Source organism: Leptodactylus fuscus, chromosome 3 (assembly GCF_031893055.1).
Source record: "Leptodactylus fuscus isolate aLepFus1 chromosome 3, aLepFus1.hap2, whole genome shotgun sequence".
NCBI classification, from domain to species: domain Eukaryota; kingdom Metazoa; phylum Chordata; class Amphibia; order Anura; family Leptodactylidae; genus Leptodactylus; species Leptodactylus fuscus.
Window position 1 is genome coordinate 46,892,018 of NC_134267.1, and position 14,141 is coordinate 46,906,158.

At 43.1% G+C, this 14,141-nt stretch overlaps 1 protein-coding gene across 1 annotated transcript in view; it reads right to left on the reverse strand.

Annotated features, from left to right (window-relative positions):
* MTHFD1L (methylenetetrahydrofolate dehydrogenase (NADP+ dependent) 1 like) overlaps positions 1-14,141 on the reverse strand; it is a 128,796-nt gene that overhangs the window by 71,548 nt on the left and 43,107 nt on the right. Inside the window, exons 18-20 of the mRNA XM_075267508.1 lie at positions 12,545-12,685; positions 8,255-8,323; positions 2,911-3,022 (exon numbers count right to left, since the gene is read on the reverse strand). Of these exons, the coding sequence (XP_075123609.1) occupies positions 2,911-3,022; positions 8,255-8,323; positions 12,545-12,685 (322 nt within the window). The remainder of the gene's footprint in view (positions 1-2,910; positions 3,023-8,254; positions 8,324-12,544; positions 12,686-14,141) is intronic.

Here is a 14,141-nt window from a genome sequence, read left to right on the forward strand (position 1 = left end):
AGAAGCAACAGTGGTTTTTTTTGTTTTTTTTTAATGTTTTTATTCCCCGGGTCTCCGATTATTATACTCTGGGGTCTGAAAAGACCCCAGAGTATAATAATTGTTTATGGGTGTCCACAGAGGGACACTATTGGGGTTAATACTGTGTGCAGGGGCCACTATTGGGGTTAATACTGTGTGCAGGGGCCACTATTGGGGTTAAAACTGTGTGCAGGGGCCACTATTGGGGTTAATACTGTGTGCAGGGGCCACTATTGGGGTTAATACTGTGTGCAGGGGCCACTATTGGGGTTAATACTGTGTGCAGGGGACACTATTGGGGTTAATACTGTGTGCAGGGGACACTATTGGGGTTAATACTGTGTGCAGGGGCCAGTAAGGGACATAATAGAGTGCGGAGGAGGGGGTCGGTCGAGGTCTTCGGCGTCATTTGGGATGGGGGGGGGGGCCATGTCAAAAGTTCGCCACGGGGCCCCGCCATTCCTAGTTACGCCACTGGGTATAGGTATAGGAAAATCATATCTAGTTATATAACAGACCTGCACCTATTGCTCAGGAGTAAATGACGCATGACATGCTACCCCTTTAAGTGAACATGCAGCAGATCAAAGTAATGCACTGGTTTAGTTCAGGACTCTTCTCCATGACATCCATTTGTATTGACCTGACATATAGAAATGGTTTGACAACTTAGGGAGCGTTCACACTACCGTCTGTGTCCGACAGGTAGTGTCCGCTCAAAATCTGGCACGGACAGAAAAACCCGACATGTAGGGTTTTTCTGTCCGCTTGAAAAGTCGGACATCTTTACATGTGGACAGTGAAGGAAGGGCACGGAGTGCAAAAGAACGCACCCGGTCGCCATTTAAATAAATGACAGGTGTCACGGACACAGCTAGTGTCCGCTCCTAATGTCCGTGCCAGATTAGACACTAGGAACGCCCCCTTACAATCACTTTTTTTGCTCTATTTGATGATGTATTGATTGCTTACCAGGCAGCTTAGGAGATACTTGACTAATCTAGAGCTGCTTCCGCTTCACAGCCCATAGGATGTGGACTCATTGCCTGTTCGCAACTAAGCTACAATACCAAACAGTCACTATACAACTGTACAGTGCTGTGCCTGGCAAAGAGGCAACAGCATGACCACCGAATGCTACGGCCTTATCAAAAAGCTGTAGGTGGGGGTCCCAGATGTTTGGCACCCAACAATCTTCAACTGTAGACCACTTATAAAAGGGAGAAAAACCCTTTACCATCGTTTTGTAGGTCTATTAAGTATCAAAGTTCTTCAACAAGGTCTATATACGTATAGTCCTAGTCTTGAATCACTGCTACTGATAGTTTTTTAACTAACGCCATGCTTTGCTTGAAACAGTGGCGTAACTATAGTCTTGTGGGCCCCGATGCAATCTTTTGTCTGGGCCCCCTACCTCATCCCTACAGAGAAATCTTGATAGTGATAGTTATGGATGCTAAGGAGTTTAATCCACCTTACTATGATTAGGGTAATCTGTGGGTCTCCTTGGATTAAGGGCCAGATGGAAGCTGCAATCTCAGTACTGATGCCAGTGCTTATGGGCCCCCTAAGGCTCCTGGTGCGACTGCACCCTCTACACCCCCTCAAGTTACACCCGTGGCTTGAAGATACTTTCTTGATTTTTGTTTTGTCAGTAAAGAAGATCTACCAACCCTGTTACTGCATATAGGATTTTTGGTCACAATTTGAGGAGCCAGTTCATTTTGTAAACCTCCCCTCTAAAGTATCTTCTTGAGAATATATTTCTAGATTAGGAATTTGTGGAGTCTCCTGAAATACACTTTCTTGGAAACGTGTCCCTGCGTTAGGTTTCTTATCAGTCACCATTTTGTCATTATCCAAGGATAGATTATTTCCTGCCTGTATCTTAAAATACCCACTTTATCTCAAAAAGTTCAGAGCACAAAAATTCCAGTATTCTATATGGAAAAAAGGCGCTGAATCTAGCAAATATACTTATTCAGTCTTTGGCTCACTTTCTTTGCTACGGAGCACAGATAAATCATCTCTTTTAGGACACACTAGAAGTAGAGCACTGACATTTTTATAAACAGAGCCTGGGAACAAAGGATCATTCCTGTGTACACTGAAGGGTATTCTGTATATTAATTTCAGTGAAAGTTAAGTTTCTGGCCAAACCTTTATCCATTTACACTACTTACAACTTCATCTACAAGATTTTTCTCCACTCTGTCAAATGAATTTTTGAGTCCATTGTGCACATAATGTGTAAAATGATGACTGTGTACATGATGGCTGTGATCATTAGCGTGCTGATATGTGAGAGGGCTATGGCAAAAAAAAAAGAAAAATATATATCCTAAAGAGAAATAGGAAGTCTCAGCATATTATATTGCCTACTAGATCAATTTTGAACTACAGGATTTTTAGGATTGATTTTTTTTTTTTTTTTAAATATTGGCAGCACAAGGGGTTGTCCGATTCCATCAAATAAATGTTTTTTTTTATAATAAAAAGCTATTCAATTTTCCAATATATTTTTTGTATCAATTCCTCACGGTTTTCTATATCTTTGCTTAACATAACTTTACTTCCAGTGCATAAAAATCAGTCCATAGTCATGCGATGAAAACAGATGCACAGCGCGTTAATACTCACAGCATTCATATATCTGCCTGGTAACGGGCTGTGCATCTGTGTGCTCAGCACATGACCGTGGACTGTACATCACATGTATGTGTATATATATATATATATATATATATATATATATATATATATATATAATATTTGCTGGTTCTGGACAACCCCTCGAATGACTAGATTCCAAAAACCTGATTATCAAAGATGGAAAGAAATGATGACCAACTCAACAACACAGCTATGGCAGAAGTTCTAGTTACTTACCCACAAAGCCGTTTTCTCCCACAAGCTTTAAGGCAATCTTGTCTGCTAGCACAGAAGAACTACCATGTGCAATGTTGGCAAAAGGACCAGCATGAACAAAAACTGGAGTTCCCTGTTAAAAGTGAGACACATATGAATGAATAACAATTAACAGGGTCAGGGGATAATCATACACATTAGGGAGAGTGTGTGCCTACATAGGCGTACAAAGACTTACAAGTCATTCCTCCAGGGCCACCATCAGGAATTTTGGGGCCCCATACAGCCTAAGTGTCTGGGCCCCCCCCCCCCCCCCGCCATTTTAAAACGACCTTATTTTGCGACATACCAATTCTGTATCACATTTCCCTTTATTTAGCAGCATTACAAGGCTTAATCAGATTCTATTTGCAGGTAAAATCTACTATGTGTAGAGAGCCAACACCATTTATAAGAGCCCTCCTAATAAATCCTCAGGGCTTTTTCACATTGCGTTTTTGGCCTCCCTTGCTGGGATACGTTGGTAACCAGTCAGAATCAGCTGTCAACTTATCCCTGCACAAAGAACTGGCCATTAAAAAAAGGGGGCCTGCAGTTCTCCGTGCAGGGATAAGTGGGTAGCTGATTGTGACTGGTTACCAACGTATCCCGGCAAGGGAGGCCAAAAACGCAATGTGAACACTCCTTTATAGTGAAAATCCCACCCCCAAACAGGCTGCTATGCTAGTAACATAGCCTACATCATTATTAATACAAAGCACACATACCTTTGGAGGGATTGTGTGCTTTGTAGTTCTCCAGCTAAAAACTTAGATATTATATATTATTGCCCCAGCTTCCTCTCCGCAGTGCCGCACACCCGATGTCCCAACAATCCCCCTCCCCCCCCCCCCCCGTCCACCCTCTAACATCTTTCCATTGCCCCCAGTACCCATATCTCCCAACTTTTGAAGAACCAAAAGAGGGACAAAATGTGCGGCGCTTTGCGCGCCGCGGGAAATTTAGCCCCACCCACTGTTATGTTGACTCCGACAACTCATTAATTTTTCATGTGCCCGCACACAGTATAATCCTCCTACAGTCACCTGTAAACTATATGTCCCCCCTCCGTCTCTCCCCCAGCTTCATATACACCCTTCATCTGCCTCCAGATTCATGTCCCCTCCATCTCTGCCCCCAGATTCATGTCCCCCTTCCATCTCTGCCCCAGATTCATGTCCCCCCAACTCTGCCCCCAGATTCATGTCCCCCCAACTCTGCCCCCAGATTCATGTCCCCCCATCTCTGCCCCCAGATTCATGTCCCCCCCATCTCTGCCCCCAGATTCATGTCCCCCCATCTCTGCCCCCAGATTCATGTCCCCCCATCTCTGCCCCCAGATTCATGTCCCCCCATCTCTGCCCCCAGATTCATGTCCCCCCAACTCTGCCCCCAGATTCATGTCCCCCCCATCTCTGCCCCCAGATTCATGCCCCCTCCATCTCTGACCCCAGATTCATGTCTCCACAGCTCTGCCCTCAGATTCATGTCCCCCATCTCTGCCCCCAGATTCATGTCCCCACATCTCTGCCCCCAGATTCATGTGCCCCCCATCTCTGCCCCCAGATTCATGTCTCCACAGCTCTGCCCCCAGATTCATGTCTCCACAGCTCTGCCCCCAGATTCATGCCCCCCATCTCTGCCCCCAGATTCATGTCCCCCCATCTCTGCCCCCAGATTCATGTCCCCTCCATCTCTTCCCCCAGATTCATGTCTCCACAGCTCTGCCCCCAGATTCATGTCCCCCATCTCTGCCCCCAGATTCATGTCCCCCATCTCTGCCCCCAGATTCATGTCCCCACATCTCTGCCCCCAGATTCATGTGCCCCCCATCTCTGCCCCCAGATTCATGTGCCCCCCATCTCTGCCCCCAGATTCATGTGCCCCCCATCTCTGCCCCCAGATTCATGTCTCCACAGCTCTGCCCCCAGGTTCATGCCCCCCATCTCTGCCCCGAGATTCATGCCCCCCATCTCTGCCCCCAGATTCATGTCCCTCCATCTCTGCCCCCAGTGTCATGCCGTCCTCTCCTTCATCTGCCCCCAGTTTCACGTTCCACATTAGACTTACCTTCTCCTTCGTTCCCCCGCTGCTCTCTCGGCGCCTCTCTCTCTTACTGGCGCACAGTTGTAGACGCGATGTGACGTCATCACATCGCGTCTACACTGCCGGGTAGCCGGCGGCAGCGCTGAAGCGAGGAGCTGACCTGTGTCAGCTCCTCTCTTCGCTGCTGCCGCCGGTCTCGCTGACACATATGCGGCTGAAGCGAGGAGCTGACCTGTGTCAGCTCCTCTCTTCGCTACTGCCGCCGGTCTCGCTGACACATATGCGGCTGAAGCGAGGAGCTGACACAGGTCAGCTCCTCGCTTCAGCCGCATATGTGTCAGCGAGAGAGGCGGCAGCAGCGAAGAGAGGAGCTGACACAGGTCAGCTCCTTGCTTCAGCCGCGTATGTCTGCAACTCAGATCTACGTCCTCTGGACGCAGATCTGAGTTGAAACAGCAGACATAGAATGACTGCTGCGGGCGCCAGGGGGCCGGCACACGGTGGCGGGCCAAAACCGGGCCCCCCCATTTTTAAATTTGGCCGGGCCCCTGACGCCAGTAGCAGTAGTACTGGCCTATCGGCGGCCCTGCATTCCTCCTCCGCTAGGGATTCTGGGTAAAAAAAATATGCAAATCTATTCTCCAGGATGTAATTAGGAGAACAGTGCCTCTGTATGCCGCCCTCTAGGGACAGCATCCTTAACATCATGCATGACTCCGTTAAGAAGCCTACTGACATGATGCGGAGTTTATTGCCAAATTAGTATTTCTATTCCAAAAGGAGCAGATTCCCAGCTATGGACAGCGCTGTTTCGGTCTTTTGGACCTCCTCAGCATAGCGCAGGGATACTGATTTGGCAGAGTGAGAGACTATAGACCAGGGTCAGGGGATAATCGTACACATCAGGGAGAGTGTGTGCCTACATAGGCATACGGAGACTTACAAGTCATTCCTGCTCCGCTAGGGATTCTAGGTAAAAAGAAAGACAATGTGACATCATATGTGGCAACTACACCAGTGGTCTTGTACACAATTCTGGAGAGTCTAAATGTGCACCAGATTTATAAGCCTGCATCAGCCGCTATGATAAATCTGGCTTCTTTTCAGGCTGCTTCTCCAAGGTTACAATGTCTAACTTATTAGTAAAGGCAGGCCACGGTGCATGCGGAGAAGCTGTATACAGCAATATAACTTAACACTTATCCATAATGAATTACATTGGCCAAGTAGAGTGAACTGCGCATATGCCTTAAGACTATCCCCCTAAGCTTTTCTTCTGCCGTGCAGGACAGCACATATTTCAGCTGCTCACATTCACTGTAATGTCATGTCCATCTGTCACCGCCACCTATTCATTCACATAGTTATCTAAAGGAATGTTTAACTGTGGATCATCGTCACTGTGTTCGGCCTGAGTTACGGCAGTCTCCTGCCGCCAACATCTGTGAAAACATGACCCATCCTTTCATTGCTGCAGAGTTAATAGGTACAGATAGCTTTTGGAAAATTCCCATATACTCTACCGCTTTCTGGCTATAGGAACTTGAAAGGAAAGAGAAAGAAAAAAAAAAACAGGCAGAGATAGGAAGAGAGGAAGCGGCCTGTGTATCGCTTCCCGGCATATGGGGTATCTGTCATAGAACAGACACTATCATCAAGCCTATAAAATACAAGTGGGACAGATGTGATAAAATACCAACCCTACAAAGATGAAAAGTCATAGGTAGCACTTAACCCTTTAAGGACGCAGGGTAGTTTTTATATAAACGCCCAGTGCCTTTTTTTTTTTCAGATTTTGCTTTCCCATCTTTCATTTTTCTGTCAGCCTAGCTATGTGAGGGCTTATTCTCTGTCTTATCCGAGTTGCACTTTCATTTTACACCATTTTGGGGTACATATAATGTTTTGATTACCTTTTTGTTAACTTTTTTGGGGGTCTATGTGAAAAAAGGGACTTGAACCTGGAATCTCCAACCCCCTATAAGCTGTGATCAATATTGACCACGGCATCCGAAGGAGTTAATCTGCTTCAGTCAGAGTGTTTTCTGACTCCGCCAGGTATTTTTGGTCCTCGACTGTGTAACACTGCCAAGTACCGGTAGCAATGCTGCACGCACAGCTCTTGTGCCTACAACATTACAGCGCCATACTATTATGATACAAAGCATTAACTATACGCTCAGTGCAACCTAACAGTATAGCACAGAGTGGGAAGGGGTTAAAAGGGCATTTAAACTGTAGACAAGGAGAACATGTTTTCCAAATATAAATCACGAAAAATTTTGTATAGTTTTAAAGAATTTCTCTGACCATCTTCATGATAACAGTCTTATCTTGATCGGTTATCAATGGATATAACCATGAATGCAGAAATCATTTATTTGTTCATAGCCGTGAGCAGTTTTTCTAAGGGCTGCATTAAAATCAACGGGGTTCAACTAATCTATTTACATGACATTTTCTGTATTATTAACAGTCCATTTAAAGAGGACCTTTCATGTCTTCATCAATATGCGATTATAAAAACAGCTAGAAAGACGATTGCACTGAATTTTCGGTATATACCCTGGTGCTGGAGATAGTGGTGCTGTTAATTTTGGCATCAATATCTCCCCACTATCAGAAGGGCATAGCGTCATCGCTGGGCTGTGAAGAACATCCCCTCGACTGAACTTTAACATTACTTACCATCCAGCAAGGACATCCAAAGGCTCTCTAGTGGTATATAAAACCGTACATTGATGAAGACATGAAAGGTCCTCTTTAAACTATCAAAAATTAGGACGTGGTCAATTTGTACCAGTTTTCACAGATCCCTCAATAGAATTAAATCTATTAGTGATTTGTGATCGGTGACTCTTATTCATTGGTCTTACAAATGTAGGCTTATTGTGGCTAAATTATCTTCTCATGCATGTTCGGTTCCCATTGGTTTTCCCAGTTACAACTAAGAAATCATGGCTGGGTTTATGACAAGTGCCAGACTATGCAAAGTTCCAGCCTTCATGGACTTATCTATTGGCAACCGATCAAGACAACAGACTGTCACCACTACTATTGTTCGAGAAAGTCCAGAGAGGCAACATCATCATGTCATGTAATACAGTCTGAGATCTGAAAGGACAAAATTGGTTTACACTAAATGAAGAATCTTGCAAGTATTCTAAATGGACATAAAAACAGGATTATTATCCTGTTCTACAACTGATAACCAAGATGCTGTCACAAAAAGTAAACTCTGCAGTGGAAACATTTTGTTGTTATACAAGGGTTCACTTACCTCTAATGTCTGCATCAGTGTTGGTTTTATGGCATCTTTCATGAGAACAGCTAAAGCACCTGTAATGCCCTGAGAACATGGAACAGAAAATACATAGTAAGGATCTAGATTTAATGTGATATCACCTAAGGCTAGGTTCACGGGTGCACTGGGCTCGGTGTAGTTCGGGTCTGCTAGGGAATACAGAGTCTGACAAGGGGGCATGGCTTAGTAGAAAGGTTATTTCGCCCAAAACTTGTAGAAAAATTTTCACATTTGTTGACGCAAACTCAGGCTTGGTTCACATCTGTGCACGGGTTTACGTGCGGAAAGTGGGGAGGGGAGGTTTGCTAATGTAACCGCATAAAAGAAGCAGCTTGGAATATTAATAAAAATCCAAGTCACCAATAGCACATGTAATGTCTGATAGTGTTAATTCTACAGTGTGCACTTAGAAGATAACACAGCAGAAGCGGCACACTGCCATAAATCTGAAGCCACGCATGTGTACAACTAGCGAGAGCTTAATACCATTTATCTTACGCGACAATAAAACACGTAATTACAAAAATTAAAGTTTACAGTTTTGTGTTGACAATCCTAGCCTAAAGTATAGTAAAGATAACCAACTTACATGGACTACAAATCAAAAGGACATAACTGGGCCATTTGTATTGAAGGAAAAGCAAGAAATTTTTCATGAAAAGTCAGAGGTTTTAACTTACCGTATATACTCGAGTATAAGCAGAGTTTTTCAGCACAGTTTTTGTGCTGAAAAAGCCCCCCTCGGCTTATACGTGAGTCAAGTTACTGTGAAACACATACACATTAGGTATCCCTGTGTCTGAAAGTGCCCGGTCTACTGAATATAGGGTATCTGCAGAACTCCTGTTCTGTTGGGAAGGGGTCAATAGGAGCACTGCAGATCCCCTATATTCAGTCAGACTGAATTCCAAGTGTGTGTGTGTGGGGATACAGTCCTCAAGCTCAGGGTAGGGGCTGACAGACATCCATTATATTCGGGTTGGCTTATACTCTAGTATATACTGTATAAAGAATGTACGCTGTGGAAAACAAGGTGAGGGGGACAATACCCCAGCTACAGTTTGAAGAAGTAACTACATGTCCTTCAGCAGTTCCTCAACTACATTTAGTTTTAACACTCAATGATAAATATCCCTTGAGGAACTATAGGTTTACATCAAATAGCATTTCACATACATAAAATTATATTTTATCTCTGTTTTGTGTATGCAAGTGTTATATGTATGTCCCATAGATAGCTATGAGTGGTGTAGTTTGACATGGTTGATGTTTGACATATACTTTCCTACTGAAAATCTATATTTTTCCCTACTGGAGTTGTACAGGAGTTGTCCCCAAAACAACCAACCTCTAGCCTAAGGTCAGTTCTCCCTCTATCTTTCACCAAGTGGAAAAAACTACCAAATCCACAAGAGGGAGAGATGGGAGTTCCTCCAGTTAGTAGCAAAGAGATTTTATTGAGCAATCGAAACCACACAACTCTGTTATAGTGAAAACACGTCCCAGTAAATTAGGAGATTTACAGTGAATAAAACACTCCAATAAAAACCACAATGCTAAGGAATTATAACAAGTACTGTGCGGTTTTACTGTGGTGTTCGTTCGCCAGGGTTAGCTAATCTACTTCCCCTTTTTCTGCCAATAAAAAAAGACCACATGACTCAGGGGTTAAAAATTAAGAATGTATTAAAATATACAAAAATACCGAAGGGTTATGAGTTGCATATGGTCCAGTCCACACTAAACCAAGAGGAAATCCTCTGCATGCAACCAAAGAGCACGCTTTATTAAACAAACTTGGCCATATTTAGTTAATATATCGAGTGTCCACTGAACCGCTAATCTATGTCAGATCCACTTAATGTAATTGATACAACAAGGAGGCAGCCGTCAATCACATCTGGCCTAACAAACAACTCCCAGCAGATCTATACATTCACTGTTTATTAGAGGAAAAGAATTTGGCAAAGGAGAAGAAATAAACTCTGCTAGAACTAAAGATTTCCTGCAGTTTATTTCATTCTTTTCAGATAGCCAGTGTTCATTCCAATTTTATATGCTATGCTTTCTACCGAATATACATTAAGATATATACATCTTATGTGTCCAAAGAATATACCATTATTCACATGGCTGTCAAGTATAGATCCAAATAAAACAGAATAATACAGAAACACGATAAAGCCTAAACCATGGATAGGTTTGGAAAAAGAAATGTAGCAATGTTCCTACATCATTGTGATAAGGACTCAAATGTTATCTAAAATTTAAGAAAGAAATTTATTATTTCAAAAATCATTCCTACAGGCGGTAACAGGAAACTTTGTAACATTTTAGTAAAGAAAATTGGCTGTTTGTTCACTTAATTCCCTGTGTGTGGGGGGGGGACGGGGTCTGTTCAGCTTTAAAGGATAAATGTCATTTTACGCACACATATTAAATATAAACAATATAATTTATATATTAATTTTTATAAATTAAAATATACTTTAATTTTCATTTCCTTTAAAACTTGGATTTAAGACTTTTCCTAAATACACTGCTTCAGCAAAACTGCTTTGTTTGTCCACCATCTTAATTTATTCACTTCATTGTTGACACTGCGTGTCTATGGCCCTTGGGATTATCTGCTCAAATGTCAAGTAACGTAGCTGCCTGCTCTCAGGGAGGAGTGGTTAAGTGCACGGGAGTGAGCCTGTGTCTGTACCACACATGTGACCTAGCTTCCTGCTCTCAAATAAAGGAGGGGGGAAATGAGTGCTGCTTTCTTATATAAAACAGTCTAAATCCTAGTGGGCTAAAGGACCTGATCCCTCTGCTCACTAGGATTTAGCCGACCCTATATAGAACAAGCTAAATCCAAGTGTTAAAGGACCTTTGATGACATCACAGGCCCTTCAGTCGTCCTATAGGATCACGCTATGTGGTGGGCGGAGCTACACGCTAATTTGGGGACAGAGCTAAACTGGAGGTAGTCTGAAAGTATGGCTTTGCATATGAAACCCCACCCACCAATTGACGTCAAAAACCAGGAAGAAGACTGGTGAGCAAGGGATATGGGAATACCCCTTTCAGGCTAAAGGCATGCAAAAGTGCGCCGCAAAGGAAAAAACCCTAGTAGCCCGTAGATAAAATCTACCTTGGCCTCCACGGACACGGTTTCCAACAATGAGCCTGGGCTGCACATCGGATAGCAATAGGACCAGTCCTGAATTTTTCTTAGGGCTCACATAGGGACATTGTGAGCCCTATATGGGGACAGTGACAATGTCTAAAGCTGTGCAGAATATGATAGCACTATATCGGCATGCAAGATATATAAATAAAATGCAAAGGTGCGTGTATGTGGCCATAGGAAATAATAGGCAGCGTGTTAGTCGGTAAAAACACGGCTAGCACACTGTGTAAGTACATGAGCTATGAGCAAGAGGCTGGAGTGCCTTGAAATGCGTTAGAAATTAACAACTATTTCAATGTCATTTTATTTCCTTATTCTAAAAATAAAGTTTTTAATTTTAATAGCTCCGTTCAATGCTGGATCCGATTGTCGACTGGTATAGCTAGCTTCATAGAAATTGCAGACTATATGGTCTGGTTCACATCTGCGTTCGGGCCATTGCATTCCCCTATCCGCATGAAATATGCGGTAGAGAAAAGCCCTGCAAGCAGCACTTTTTTTCTCTCTGCATTTTTCGAGTGGAAACCATACGGACTCCATTATAATCTATGTGGTCCAGTGGTTTCCTAAGGTAATCGCTTTTATAAGTGGATAGATTTCCATTTGGTGGGTCCCCAAGCGGACTCCCCGAACACAGATGTGAACTGGGCCTAAGAAAGACATGACTGCATTACTTCAAACATCGCCACCCTGCCGCTGTGCCTGGTATTGCAGTTCAGTTTTATTCATTTGAATGGGACAAAGCTGTAGCAAAGGGTAATAACAGACACAACCACAAAGTACTACACTGTTACTTGCAAGCACTGCACCCAATTCATATATTGTATACCCTCTCCAGGACAGGAAATCAATTTTTAAAGAGCCAGAAAATCCCAAATTATTTGCAAACCCCATAAATATTTGCATTGCACATCATTGTTAGAGTCATTGAGCATATATAACTTTTGCATATGAGTAAATGGGTTAAGTTGAACAAGTCTAGGTTTTTTGAACAAGTGATGCAGTAATAGGTGCACCAAATATCCATGTAATACAGTATAACTAAATTATGAAGACGTGTAATGTACGCAATAGTGGATATCCCTTACCAGATCCTCTGCGGTCACTGGCTGTCCTTTTTTGTCACTGGCTACCACCATTTTTCCAAATCGTTCCTTCATATCATGCAGGTTATTTGTTAAGGCAAGGATAGCCATGATCTCACTTGCCACAGCAATATCAAACTGGGCCTGGACATAAAGATACCAGTAGGAAGTGTTAGAGATGCATGTAATTCCTAATGACAACATATTCAATAGTCTTTATCACTATCCCCATGTACTTTATATACTCTGAGAACAAGGATGCTTTGCAGAAATTGAATTATCATGTAAATGGTCATAACCGGTCACCATATTCATGCGGTGAGACAAAGATCTCTAGAAATTGCCACCACCATAAGGTACTCTACATAGAAAACATCATGGGTAAGCCTTATGGGGAAATCTCACTAAGAATGCAAGAGTGCCAGTGTGAGAAGGTAGAACACTATTGTGGCCATCTTGTATTAATCAAAGCATTAAACTATAGGCTAGCAGAGGATAAACTCTCAACATAGCACTGATGCAAAAACATTAAAACTTAACATTTAATTATAACCCCTTAAAAATGTTGTCAGCATACATAAATAGACTATTGACAAAAACTGCTAGTAGGTGATCACCTACGCAAGATCCCTATGGTTCAGTTGGGAGCAATGTTCATAAGCATATAGAATTGTTTAGATTGATTATTGTTGTTTCCTATAAACATCAGGATATCCTTATATGTAGGTATTACTTATATCATCTGAAAAATTATGATTGAATATCCAGAACCCCCCCCCCCCCCTATTCTTAAGTCAGTCAATTAATTAAATATTTTATAGATATCTATGTTGCTTCTGTTTTTTATCAAAAAGGTTCTTTTTGTGATAGCTAGCAACACTGAGGCGATGTAGCTTTATAGTAAGGGGCTGGGACGGCGGAGATTGACTTTTAATCTTCAGATAAGTCCCATTGTTTATATTCTATCCTCACTGACAGTGGGGTAGGCATATTCCCCAATCGCAAGGAGGAGGTGCAGTCATCTATTTCCCTACCCTTGTTTACGGGGAATGTTTAGCTACCTGGCGATACTTCGCTGGGGGGCGGGTCTTTACGCCGGCCCACGCATGCGCAGTGCTGCATTTTTGACTTCGTGAGGGCTGGCTGGAATATGTTGCCAGCGCGCCTGGGCAAAGACTGTGTTTAGTGTCAGTTTAGTTAGGTCCCCTGAAAAGGTGTGTAGACACACCCTGAAACGCCACGTAGGTACTGTAAGGGTAATATCCAGGTTCAGCTTGGGACTGCCCTTGTTAGGGCGGGAGCTAATGGGGTGTGAGAGACAGTTACCCAGGGACATCTAGGGTCTGTCGTGTTGCTGACATCAGCTGTAACAGTACCTCACCTCCTGTTATTGCGGTAAGATCGAACCATTTTTTCTTACTGGCTTAATACAGTGCGTTATGTTGTGCGATCTATTTACTGATCGCGCAGTGACAATTCTATATGCTTATGAACATTAACATAACATTTTAGAAGGAGCTCACATGCTGAAAAAGTGTGAGCACCCCTGATATAAATTATATTTATATTATATTTATAATGGGGGGGGTGTTGTGTGAGA